General features: G+C 36.8%; 1 protein-coding gene across 1 annotated transcript; it reads right to left on the bottom strand.

Annotated features, from left to right (window-relative positions):
* Positions 1-34: 34 nt before the first annotated feature.
* aox6 (aldehyde oxidase 6) lies at positions 35-12,346 on the bottom strand. The gene is made up of 35 exons (XM_057325031.1): positions 12,189-12,346; positions 11,880-11,937; positions 11,095-11,191; positions 10,881-10,989; positions 10,679-10,805; positions 10,544-10,605; positions 10,197-10,274; positions 9,319-9,399; positions 9,011-9,155; positions 8,809-8,901; positions 8,499-8,650; positions 7,348-7,441; positions 6,864-6,973; positions 6,601-6,785; positions 6,114-6,276; positions 5,942-6,031; positions 5,682-5,851; positions 5,447-5,573; positions 5,237-5,359; positions 5,074-5,170; positions 4,836-4,960; positions 4,453-4,586; positions 4,236-4,323; positions 3,960-4,046; positions 3,680-3,871; positions 3,209-3,436; positions 3,021-3,116; positions 2,812-2,940; positions 2,581-2,655; positions 2,354-2,406; positions 1,155-1,269; positions 998-1,063; positions 730-918; positions 462-629; positions 35-364 (listed from the first exon to the last, which is right to left on the bottom strand). Exons 1-35 carry the CDS (start codon positions 12,240-12,242, stop codon positions 302-304), a joined length of 4,023 nt encoding a protein of 1,340 aa, XP_057181014.1. The 5' UTR covers positions 12,243-12,346; the 3' UTR covers positions 35-301.
* Between the last annotated feature and the right edge of the window lie 588 nt (positions 12,347-12,934).

Below are 12,934 nucleotides of genomic sequence, written 5' to 3' on the forward strand. Positions count from 1 at the left end.
ACAAGTTACAGACAACATCAAATGTTAAGTGCAAAATGTGTTTTTGAAAAAGTTAGTTAGATAATATGCATGTAAATGTGATCAATAATCGTTTTTATCTGAGATGAAATTGTTAATAAAAACAGATTGTGATATGTGAACATGGGTACAATATTTTGTGGTTATTGTCAGTCAGTAAATAAGTTTAATTCTGTTAAGAACTGAAAATACTGTATAAAAATCTGAAATCTGTGAAAATATTAAAGTCATTGACAAGTGCTTGATAACAATCTAATGATAACAATGATGAAGTTTTTTAAGATTATATGTCCAAGGCCCATGGTTGAGATGATCCAGAGGCTGATTCAGCTTTACGCTCCAAAACCTATAAAAATAACAATTCAACTATTTATAAATGCTTTCGTTCAAATGTGGATTTAGTCAGAATAAAAATGCTAAACTGAATCATGCAATTCTCATACCATCTTTGTGAAGCGAGTGGAACAGGCGAGACACGCCCGTTCTGGGGTGGCAGGGCTGTTTAGGGTGAACGGTTCGGTTAAACCGGCATCCTTACGGGCGGCAGCCACAGCGTCTTTGATCGCGAGGAATACAGAGCTGCCCAGGAACAGACACGGCTCTCCGATCCCCTGAAATGACAAAATACAAACAAAACTAGGATGCAACCTCAGGCCATCACAACGGAAACGAAACTGATTTTAAGTTGAAGTTAAAAAACACGTCTGTCACCTTTGAGGAATAGATGGCATGAGGGTTGGACGAGTTGGCTAACAGGTAGACTTTAAACTTCAGAGGAACGTCGCAGAAAGCCGGTATCTTGTATTGGCCCGGTCCTCGTGTGTACAGAACGCCAGACGGAGAGAACTTGAGCTCCTCCATTGTAAAGAGACCCAGACCTTGCATGAACGCTCCCTCAATCTGATACAAACAAATGTATTTACTGTATAATGTCCAACCTATATGATGCAGATGTCTCCAATGTATCTACGTATATTACCTGACCGATGTCAATCGATGGATTTATGCTTCTGCCGATATCGACAACCATATCTGTCCTCAAAGTCTACAAGGAAGGTGTTAGATTCTTATAACAGTAAATAACAAGTAATCATATACAGTATAGTAAAGATGTTTAGTTTTATGAATGTATTTACTCTGTACTCTCCAGTCAAACAGTCCAGCTCCACCTCACTGCAGCACACGGCGTATGTGAAATAAGCGTACGGCCTTCCTTCCTGCTTCTTCCAGTCCATATACAGGTCATGACCTCTGACAAAACATTAACAAACATCAGACAAAAACTCAATGTTTTGCCTGTCTATAATCATTGCTTTTTTTGATGATGCACCCTGGAGTTATTACAATTTCTTTTAGTTTCACGGATTAATTTGCAAATATTTTAAATTAGCTTGCATTTTTATATTTTTAGTTTTATGCTAATTTTACTGAAATTCTTAGCTTTTTTATTACGTGCCTTTTTCATTGTACTATTTATGTATTTATTGTAAATGTTGCTATACGAATTAATTTTATTTCCATTTAGTTTATTATTATTATCTTTAGTTAATACATTATTTCCAATAAAATATTCGGACGTGATTAAATAATTATTTATACAATTCTAATCATCATTTCCAATAACTTATTTGAATTTATTGGCAACAAAGCAACATTGCTTACTTCATTCAGTTTTCTTTTTTCAAACAATATGTGACCTGGGTCAATTTTCAAAATTGAGATTTATACATCATCTGAAAGCGGAATAAATAAGCTTTGCATTGATGTATGGTTTGTTAGGATCGGACAATATTTGGCAACTATTTGAAAATCTGGAATCTGGATGTGCAAAAAAAATCTAAATACTGGGAAAATCGCCTTTAAAGTTGTCCAAGTGAAGTCTTTAGCATAACATATTACTCACAAAAATGTTTTTATATATTTACGGTAGGAAATTTATAAGATATCTTAATGGATCAAGTTCTTCACTTAAAATTCTATTTTTATTTTGGCATATTGCCACAAATATTCCCGTGCTACTTACAGTAATCCAGGGTCACATATTTAGGCCTATATTTTCTTTTATTTTAATTAACAGAAATGTTACAATAGTAACCATAATAACACCAATGCATATACATAGTCTTTATTTGTCAGCTGTATTAACTTTATATTTTCTTTAAATTAAACAAATACAATTGAGACAATTTTTCCACAGGGTAATGGTTTGGAGGTGCATAGAAATCGAAAACAACTCAAATTATTTGGTCTTAAAATAATTTTATGAGAGATGTCCATTGAGGTCTCGGACTTTAGTTTCAGAAAATCTCAATTTTCGAATGTAGAAATACATTACCTGTAGTATCCTGTGGCTGACAGACTGATCCTTTCCAAAAATGCCGTCATTACCTTTAGTGAAAAGATTTAGTAAATTAAACACACATATGCAATAAAACAAACAAAAAATTATTTGTTTTGATTTTAGTATCTTCAAATATGATGCGTGTCATTTTCTAAGCCCTTTACATATAAACATGTTCACAATTAAACTAAGTTTAAGAAATAATAGAAAAGTCACATTACCCAGTTCTGCCATGTTGCCTTGGGATTCTGTTTTCTGATTGGCTCCAGTCTTTCATACAGAATTTGACAGGCAGCCTATAAAATAAAAGAAAAAACCAAGACAGACATTGATCGTGATTTTGTCCACTTTACGTTAATAACCTAAAGGCATTTTATCACATAAATCTATGTTTTCAGAAGATTTAAAGTTCACATATTCTCATTAATATATGTTTAGGCAAGGTATGATACCTTTACGGCCATCCCGTTGGCATCGGTACCGAAGGACGCGGCAGACGGACAGGTGTTTGGAACGCTCTCGGTGCTAGTCTCACAAATGTGAATGAGAGAAGCTGGAATATTCAGCTCTCGACTGGCCACCTGTACAAAAAGTCACCATCAATCTATAGATGAGCGACCTCAAATGATGGCAGACAAGCGCAGAAAGCGATAAATGATACCTGTTGGACTTTGGTGTGTATTCCCTGACCCAATTCTATTCCGCCGTGGCTAACCAGTACAGAACCATCTTTATATATATGCACGAGAGCAGCCGCCTTCGATTTAAAACACAACAACAATGGATCAATGAGAGAAAGTGCATTAAACACAAGAGATTTTGACCTCTGATGCTTGAAGTGATGTCAACCTGGTTGAGGAAGCCCTCGGAAAACCCAACGCCGTATTTAATGGGCACAATGGCGATTCCCCTTTTCTTGTACTGGTTCTGCTGGTTAAAAATGTCGATGGCCTGACGTCGCCGCAGGATGTCGGCTTTCTCTTTGCATTCGTTCCAACAGCGGACGAGATTCTCTGGGTCAAACTCCATCTTGTAGTGAGTGAGCGAGACTTCTTTGTACATGTTAATCTCTCTGATCTGAAAAGCAAAAAAAAAAATTTTATACAAAATTAAAATCCAGGCATAGCCCACTGGAAAACAAGTTGTTCAGGATCATTATAATTTTAAGATACGATGTTTAAAAATGTATATTAAATAAATAAATAAATTGTGTTTTCAAAAACAATGTTATCAGACCACAGCAATAAAACGGTAAACAGATATGAATTACACTGTTGATGCACTGTTAAAAAGCAACTTTTTGAAAGAACGACCACTGACCTCTTCAGGCAGACGTCCGAGTTTAAGAGCGACATCGCTGATCATATTCTCGATGACCAGCATGCACTGGGGCACACCGAATCCTCTGAACGCCGTATTGGACGGCAGGTTGGTCCTGCAAGCTACCGATTGGCCACGCAGGTTCGGAATGTTATAAGCGTTATCGAGATGTAAAAGGATCTTCTCGACTACCTAGATGAAACAAACAACAGTAAACCAATAAAATGACATTTTGTAATATACCAATTTTACACATATCACAAAAGTCAAGAGGTCTTACCAGTACAGACTCATCCCCTGTGTTTCCACCATTAGCGTAATATTGAAAATCAGCAGCTGCAATTCTTCCGTTTTTCATAAATCCCACCTTTTTAAAACATACACGCACCAGCAAACACACAAATAATTTTAGAATATGAATAAAGTCATACACATTATCGGAAAAGTAACTATTTCCTAAAAAGAATAATTATTTTCTAATGATTTATTATTAGTATTATATTTATTATTGATATTATTATTATTATTTCGCAAATACTACTTTTATAGTATTTGCCTTATATTTTCCCCACACTGGATTGCGTCCACCAGTTATCAGCATGTCTTCGCCTCTTTCTAACACACATCTCACTGCCCGTCCAGTCCTGGACACGAAGAGATATTTACCAAAACTCACAAAAACGGTATTCAAACAATTTAAGATGCAAATAACGTAATTTTAGTCATTTAAATGTGCACAACAACATTAAATCATCGAGTCCAGTTTGACTCACTTCCAAGCAGCGACGGCAGTAATGGAGGCCAAGACGGATGTTTTGGTGACCTTACCGCCGAAAGCTCCGCCCACTCGTTTAACATGACATGACACACGATTGGACGGGATTCCCAATGTTTCGGCTACTGCCTCCTGCAACAAAAAGGTGAACATAGCTGATGCTTGCAAAACATTCAAGATGTGATGTGTGTAGCCTTTCAGTTCAGTTTGTTTTCTTGGACCGATAATTAAATCTTAAAGATATTCGTTTAACATTTAAATTGGTTTTGTTGTTTGCATTTGTGTAGTGTTAGAAACTGAAACAGGAAGTTCTTCTGGACCAGCGTTGAGAAGGGGTTGAGCCAGTGTTGTTTACATCATCCGAGGTCTATAATTTCATACCTGTGTCATTGTAGGATGTTGAGTGGACAAATACACTTTCATTTCCTTCTCCTCCCCCACCGGAACCACCAGAAAACTCTGAGTTTCCATGTAGAAATGCTCCTGACCTCCGATACGAATCTCTCCTATAATAAAATCATAAGATGACATGAGCCATAAATGTATACTTGATTTCATCAAAAAGTCCAAAAGACTTCAGAAGTCTTCAAGGTGTTGGAAGACCAGCATCACATTTTACCTTCATGGACCTGTTCTGCCTCATTCAAACCTTTTCCAACATCTCCTCGCTCTATTTTCCACTCGGGCAAATAGAACGACTGCTTCTCTATGGCCTCCTGGACACAAGATCAAAAAAAGTTTCATAAAAAAACGATCAAAATTCAGGAAGTGACAAGTCTCACCTCTAAAGTGAAGATGCGATCCTGCACATCTTCATAGGTGATCTTCACCGACGCCGCTCCGCGTTTGGCGTGAGCTTTGGAATCGGCAACCACGCCGCAAATCGTCTGACCCACGCAGGTCACCTGACCACACAATAGACACCTTTCATGTGACGTTTGTAGTTTTACAATCCGTTTACATTTCAAAGTAAGTAGGAAAACGATTCAAACCTCGCTTTCAGTCAGCAGATCTTCGTCAAAGCCGATAAAGGTTCTGAATTTCTTGCTGGGTATGTCGTCGGCAGTGATCACGTCAACCACACCTGGTGTCTTTAATGATTCACCGAAGTCAATATGTCTAATATAAGAGATATTGGGTAAAAATGATCATTCAAATTCATTTTTTGTAACCATTGTGGCTTCTGCGCACCTTCGCGTTCGTTTCAGGAAAACATTTGTGTCTTACGTGATCTTGGCGTGCGCTCTGGAGCTGGTCACGATCGCCAGGAAAAGTTCGCCGTCGGTGTGCGGTAGATCGTCGCAGTACACGGCTTCTCCGGTGGCCTGGCTCAAAGCCGTCCGGTGAACCACGGGTCGACCCACTGGATCCTGCGACGGCTGAGCTTCTACAACATCCTGTGAACATCAATTTAACACCATTCAACAATCTACACTATATAAATATGTATATATACATACATCCAGAATTAGGTAAGAATGTTGAACCTGAAACTCCTGGTAGCTGGGCTGAATGTGTTTAGGTAGAGGCTGGATCACGCTTTGCATCTCGTTGGGTATTTCCTTTTGTGTCACGTTCTGATAAACATCACATATTGAAAAATAATCACACGTATTTCTTAAGCCTAGATGAGATGACGGCAGACGAGATTTGGTATACCTTCTCTTGCAGATATTGTTGGACGAGCAGGTTGAATTTAAAGAGCAAGCTGAGGGTCAGAGATCTGCGGAAGTCCACCTTCCCACCTGGAGCCGACGCCTCCAGAGTGATGTCATCAATCAGCGCACGGTACCCGTCGCTTAACGTTGCGTCCTCCCAAGGCCTTAAAAACAGAGTTTGAAATATTTACTATTTAAAAACATGTAACTTAAAGAGACAGTTCACCCAAAAATGAAAATTCTGCCGTTGTTTATTCACCCTCATGTAATTTCAAACTTGTATGACTTTCTTCTGCAGAACACAAATATAAGATATTTTGAAGAAAGTTGGTAACCAAACATCATTGGCCCCATTGACTTCCATTGTATGGACACAAAACCACGGAGACATTTCTCAAAATATCTTCTAGAATGACATGAGGGTGAATAAATGACTTTTTTTACTTTAGGGTGAGCTATCCCTTTAAATACATAAATCCAAGCATTACCTTCCAATTATGTGTTGGCACACGACTTCAGCGCTGACAATAGTCGGTCCCACTCCTCCATAGTAAATGCTGATTTCTTTGACCACGTTTGAGTTCTCGTTGAACCAAGCGCGCATCCCGGCGTTGACCGTAGCCAAGGCGTTCTCCTTGCGTGGGGCGTGTCTGAACGCATGCACGACCTCATCCTGACGGAAAAAAAGTGCTGTACGTTATCAAACAAACATCATTACTCGCACACATCAGTTATTTTTTATTATACTCACCTTTCTAGAAGCTGGAATGAAGACAGACAGGACGATCTCATCTGGCTTTAAAGCAGTCTTTGCGAAACCCAGGAAGAAGTCTTTATCGATGGCAACCCTTCGCCGTCCCTCTGTCATGTCATATAGGGTTAAATGTGTAGGTTCACCCAAAAATGAAAATGATGTCATCGTTTACTCACCCTCATGTCATTTCAAACCTGTATGACTTCCTTTTTCTGCAGAACACAAAAGAAGATATTTTGAACAACGTTGTTAACCGGTAGCCATTCAATAACATTGGTTTTGTGTCTATACAATAGAAGTAAATGAGTGCCGATGCTGTTCGGCCACCAACATTCTTCAAAATATCTTCTTTTGTGTTCTGCATAAGATTGAAAGTCATACAGGTTTGAAATGACAAGAGGGTGAGAAACTGATGACAGAATTTCCATTTTTGGGTGAACTGTCCCTTTAAGACTCACTAGCAAAAATCGAATGGCCTCACCTTTAGAAAGAGCCACCAGCGTGCATCTCCCGGCAGCTAGGACAGGGGTCAGGTCAGAGTTTGGATACGCACTTACAATGTTGCCACCGAGTGTCTACAAATATACACATAACAGATTTCATGTAAACACACTTATTAGAGCTGTACAATTGATCAAAATGACCTAAATATGCAATATGCATAACACACAGTTTGCAATAAGAGAACGATTTTAATACCTCAAAAAAATATGTTTTGTGGAAGTTGTAGGTTGATGCAGAGGCACGCAAATGTTAGTGCATACAAGTGTTGGTTATATAATTTTCAGTTTTTAAAATCTATTTGAACTGTATTGACATTTTAAAATGAAAACTATATTTGAAGAGTTAATTTGCAAAAACAAATTAAACTTAAAATCATGTTTTTATTGTGCATTCAATCAAACTGCAGTTGATAAAATACAGCTAACTGACACACAAAAAAACAATAACACAATAAAAACATGATATGTTTGATCTGTTATATAAACTCTATATATTTAAAGTTATTTACATGTCATTTCGAATCTTTTAGAAAATGTACGTATATTCACAAAAAAAGCCTTATTATATTGAATATCGTAACATTTAGCAAGCTACTGCATTTTTATTCAATACTGTGCAGCCATAACGCTTACCATGTGTACATTTTCTTTTAAGTTTATTAAATTAATATAAACAAATAACAAAGAATGTCTCAAAAGTGTCCAGTTAGGTAAAAATAGCAGTTAACGGTCTGTTTTTAACTACGGGTCTTGACCTACTTTTATCAGTAAAGTTACATAATGTAATCTGTCATTTATTAAAGAATTAAAGAAATTAAATATTTCATAACAACCCCAACAAAACATCAACAATCAACACAAATAGAACAACACTGTTATGCATGCTAAGTAAAAAAAACAACTTACAAACAACTAGATTTTATATTTAATATCCTGTCTGTGTGTTTCTTGTATGAATGTTGTTTCATTTAATGTTTAATTTTTTGTCTTCATTTTTGTGCAGTGTATGTGATATTAAGAGAAGGCACCAAGGTCACTTATCTGGCTCTGTAGCAAGAATAAACCTTGACCTGATCTGATATGCAGTTTGTTAAAAAGACATGTGACATGAGTGACGTAAGTGACTAACGGCCACGTTACGGATCTGTTGTCCGCCCAAGAGGTTTATCTGCTGCAGAAGAGCTCTGAACGTGTGCGTGTTCTCCGGAGGAAAAGAACGAATTGTTTTCTCCAACACACCCTTTAGAACCGACATACTACAGCCCGCGCCGACACACACCCCTACAAACACAAACCACTGCCATTAAACATCATGTTCGCCTTTCTCATCCATAGTTCAACCCGCCACCAAATTCAACATGATTTCTTTTTCTATTATTTTGTTGCCAGTTATGTAGTTTAATGCGTTTCACATTAGTCCATGTAACAAACGCACATACCTTCTGGTTTCTCTGTAACTTTAAACAGTTCTAGCACTCGTGTTGGTGATATGAGAACAGGATGGAAGACACCCTTGAACTTCATGTCCAGACCTGCTCCACAAAAATCAAATCGAACTAGAAATGAGTACTAATCTAAATATGTTATATTAGCAGGTAAGGTTTTATTAAGTTGCGCCACAATTTTTTCCTCAAATGCAACCTATGTTGGTGTTGCCCATGACAATAGGGGCTTGTGGGTAATCTGCTTTCAGCTGAAGCAGCTCGTCCAGAGATCCAGGACAGAACCACGTCATTCTCTCTCCACTGAACTTCTGAGTGATTCGCTCCTGTGTCTCTGCCAATCTCTACACACATACAAATACACATAAAATACCATATACATGCAAAAGCCGTTGGTAACATGAAGGAAGATTTATCATCCTAACTAAAGTCTAAAGTCTGTTTTTGATCATTAACTTTCATCCTTAAAGGTTTTTTTTATTAAACTCAAGTCTAATGTCGGCAAACCATGAGCTCTGGAGGGAAGATGAGATCTTGTGTGGGGTCCAAAGGAAGAAGACCGTCTTTACTAAACAGTTCTGGTTCACTCTGATAGACACAAAAAAATCATGATTACTTTTTAAATGGCAGCTGCGTTTTGAAGTATTGATGTTTGGTTGATTTTAGTGACCAATATATATTTATTATATATAGGACTATTAATTGATAATTAAGGAACATTTTTGAACGTTATTTCTATGGTGCAAAACTTAATGTGGGCTACCAAAAATACAAGTAAAAAAAATAAAAAAGTAAAAACAACTGTTTAAAAATAAAATGAATAAAAATAAACGTTTCCACATTTCCCCAAAAACACAGAAAAAATAAAAAACATATATATAAAAAAAATTATAAGAAAAGGTGAAAGAAGTCATTTTCATTTTATTTTTCTAAAAAAATATATTTTTTGTATTTTGTCTGCATTTTTTGGGGGAAACGTGGAAAAGTTTATTTTTATACATATTTATAGATTATATATATTTTTAGTAAATGTATTATATTTTAAAAATATTAGTATTACTTTTATATATATTAAAAGTATATATAATTCAAATAAAAAAACGCAGTTTAACCTTTTAATTTATATACTTGCAGTGTGACAACTAGCCCCGGTGTCTTTTACCCATTGCCATATGGGCCATCTACTGCACATAAGTCACTGAAAACTTGACCAACTACTTGATTTATGCCGTGTCATGTTTCTGGCAGAATTTCTAACAGACAATTTTTGCCCCAGAACAAACATCTTCTTTGCCACATATAAATAAAGTCCATATTTTAGTCACATTTTAGAAGTCAAAGTGCAACGTAAATGTTTAAGGTGACTGTAACACCAGCATACTCACAATCACCGCAGCATCCTCTGATCTGTTTTCATTGGCCATGCAGCATGCGGTACCATTCACCTGACAACACTTCTTACTCTGAAAAATACAGAGATCTTTCCCAGAATCCCTTTCACTCACACAGTCGCATTGTGAACCGCACACAATAAACATTTAAAGAAAAATGTGAAACTTTCCATCCCAGTATGTGTTTCAAAACAAGTTCCTGTGGAATTAATTGAGCGCATTAGAGATGGTAAAAGAAATGAATGGCCAAACAAATCGGATTAAGACAGCCTTGCCAGGCGGGTGGCACATGATGCAGTCACTAAAATGAATCAGTAATGAATCAAAGCGGCACTGTTCACCTCACAGAACGTCCTGTAGCCATCAACGATAGGACGATACCCCGTGCATCTGCATAAATTACCTGCAAAACAACATTATAATAAGCATTCATGACTCATCTGTGTGTTCGAGATCATGTTTGTGGCTGCCCACACCGGCGAGAGCCTCCGTCACTTCATCCAAACTGGGCTGTGGGTTGTTTCTCAGCAACGTGTACATGGACATCACCATTCCAGGGGTGCAGAACCCACACTGAGAGCCGTGAGCCTTTGCGATACGCTCCTGATAAACACAAATGAGGAAATCTCATTCGGCGATTTGGATCTCATAATCTAGATGTTGTGATGTTATAGCTACCTGCACCGGGTGTAACTTGGTATTGGTGCTGCCGATGCCTTCGACAGTCGTCACGGACGCTCCGTGAAGTTGGCACACGGGAAGCAAGCAGGCGTTGACAGAGAAGTGACTGATGACGAGTGAAGTAAAAAGCATCTTGTGTGACTTTGTTAGGCATGTTCAGATTCTACTTGTGCATGACAAGCACAGTTGAATAGAGTGAATTGAAGGATACGTGATGATCTTGTTTTGAGGGTCGTATCTGGACACCATGACGGTACAAGCACCACAGCCCCCCCCACCACACCCGTACTTAGTGCCTGTCAACCATACTACACACCAAGGTTATTTTAGTTTAAGAAAATTAAAACTTTGAAAACGTCTCTGTTCATTGAAATCAAATAAAATATTGACCTAAAAATTATGGGAAAAACTTAACTAAAGGAAAAATTTAAATGTTGCCTCAAAAATAAATTGACATAAGTTTAAAGCACTAAAATTATAATAATAAACAAAAATGAAATAAAACTAAAATAGAAATTAATTAATATTATGTAGCAACATAAGAAATAAACAAATAAATTATAAAATGACAAAAGCATATACCAAAACTGCTAAAACTTTAACTAAAATTAACATAAAAACTAAAGCTCTAAAAATAAAAGCTAATTAAAAAAATTATAATAAAACGAAATAAAACTAAAATGAAAACTATAATAACTCTGCTACACACACACGCACACACACACACACACGCACACACAAAGTCAAGGTTATTATGCATGCCATTGATTTATAGGAAAACACTATTCATTTTGACTTTGATTTGAAATGGTCATAATTATAATCACATATAACGAGCAATTGTTCATAAACATTTCACTTATTGTTATTTAAAGGTTGTTAATCGTTTTAATTTGATTTTGAATAGTTGCCAAATCTACAAACACATATGTGACTATTTTGGTTTCTCAAAAATATTATGATAAAATACAAAAACAATGAAAAGTAAACAAATACATTTCATCCTGAGATAGGACAGCAACATGGTCTCCGGATCTGGGTTCTTCTCTGTTATCTGTCAGTTTCACGAAAAAAATACACAATTATAACCATTTAGTATTAATGCACTTAACATATCCAACCACAAATTACTGACCATATGCAAAATGCAATAATTGTCATACAATGTATCATATAATACAGATTTAAAGCATTAAAACTAACTTTACTGTGCAACATTATGTAACAGTTCACGAGTTTGCAACAAACACCTGACCAGTTACACACTTAAAAGAGTTCTTTAAAGAGTTGTGCATGAAAAAGCACCTTTTTCCCGTTGACATAGAAAACCAATCCACCGTCTCTCGTTTGTTCAGCCATTTTCTTAAAGCTTATGTCCACTACTAACAAAAAACGCAGATGATTCTCGCTGAGATTCCTGTGAAAGTGTTACAAGTCTTCCGCAAAGTGCGCAAGATCAAAATACAGGAGCGGAGCTGCAATAAAAGGGGCGGGGCTTTTGTGTCAATGCATTTTTTGGTTAAAATAATAGCTTGAATAATAAATAAAAACTATTTAGCTATCCCCTGTTGTTAATGAAATGGTTATTATGGTGTATTGGTAGCATTATTCATGTTAATTACAGCGCAAACCACCGTTAACACCTCACTGTGATATCACACGGCGCGTGATACTTTTCTCAGCGATGGCTAGGATACCCAATCACGTGTTACTTGATTATTTAAGTACAAAATAAAATGATAAAGACTGCTTTTTAACTACCCACATGTTGTCAATTCAGTTGTTATATTGATTTTCAGCATAGCTATTACTGTGCAAGCCGTCGCTGAACTAGACTTTATGTTGTCACGCAGCGTAGCACCCGTTACGTTTCTCAGCGATTGCGAGAACGAACCAATCACGGATTATTTCACGAGTGTATTTAGAAAGCGTATTATGGAGATTCCGTATGCGGATGTCGGTCTATAAGTACCGAGTCTGTTCACAAGATTGTGGGTGATGTTTTTAGTAAACAAAAATGTGCTCTAAAAGTAAAAAATGCACAGAGATTT

Source organism: Triplophysa rosa, linkage group LG25 (assembly GCF_024868665.1).
Source record: "Triplophysa rosa linkage group LG25, Trosa_1v2, whole genome shotgun sequence".
Classification (NCBI taxonomy): domain Eukaryota; kingdom Metazoa; phylum Chordata; class Actinopteri; order Cypriniformes; family Nemacheilidae; genus Triplophysa; species Triplophysa rosa.

What these genes read in the sequence shown, in the direction of transcription:
- aox6 (XM_057325031.1), bottom strand. Translation starts at nt 12,242, where the DNA reads ATGGCTGAACAAACGAGAGACGGTGGATTGGTTTTCTATGTCAACGGG. An exon ending in GCTGGTGGCTCTTTCTAAAG is followed by an intron (nt 6,974 to 7,347) that starts GTGAGGCCATTC and finishes ATGACATGACAG; the next exon opens with AGGGACGGCGAAGGGTTGCC. An exon ending in AACAATATCTGCAAGAGAAG is followed by an intron (nt 6,032 to 6,113) that starts GTATACCAAATC and finishes GATGTTTATCAG; the next exon opens with AACGTGACACAAAAGGAAAT.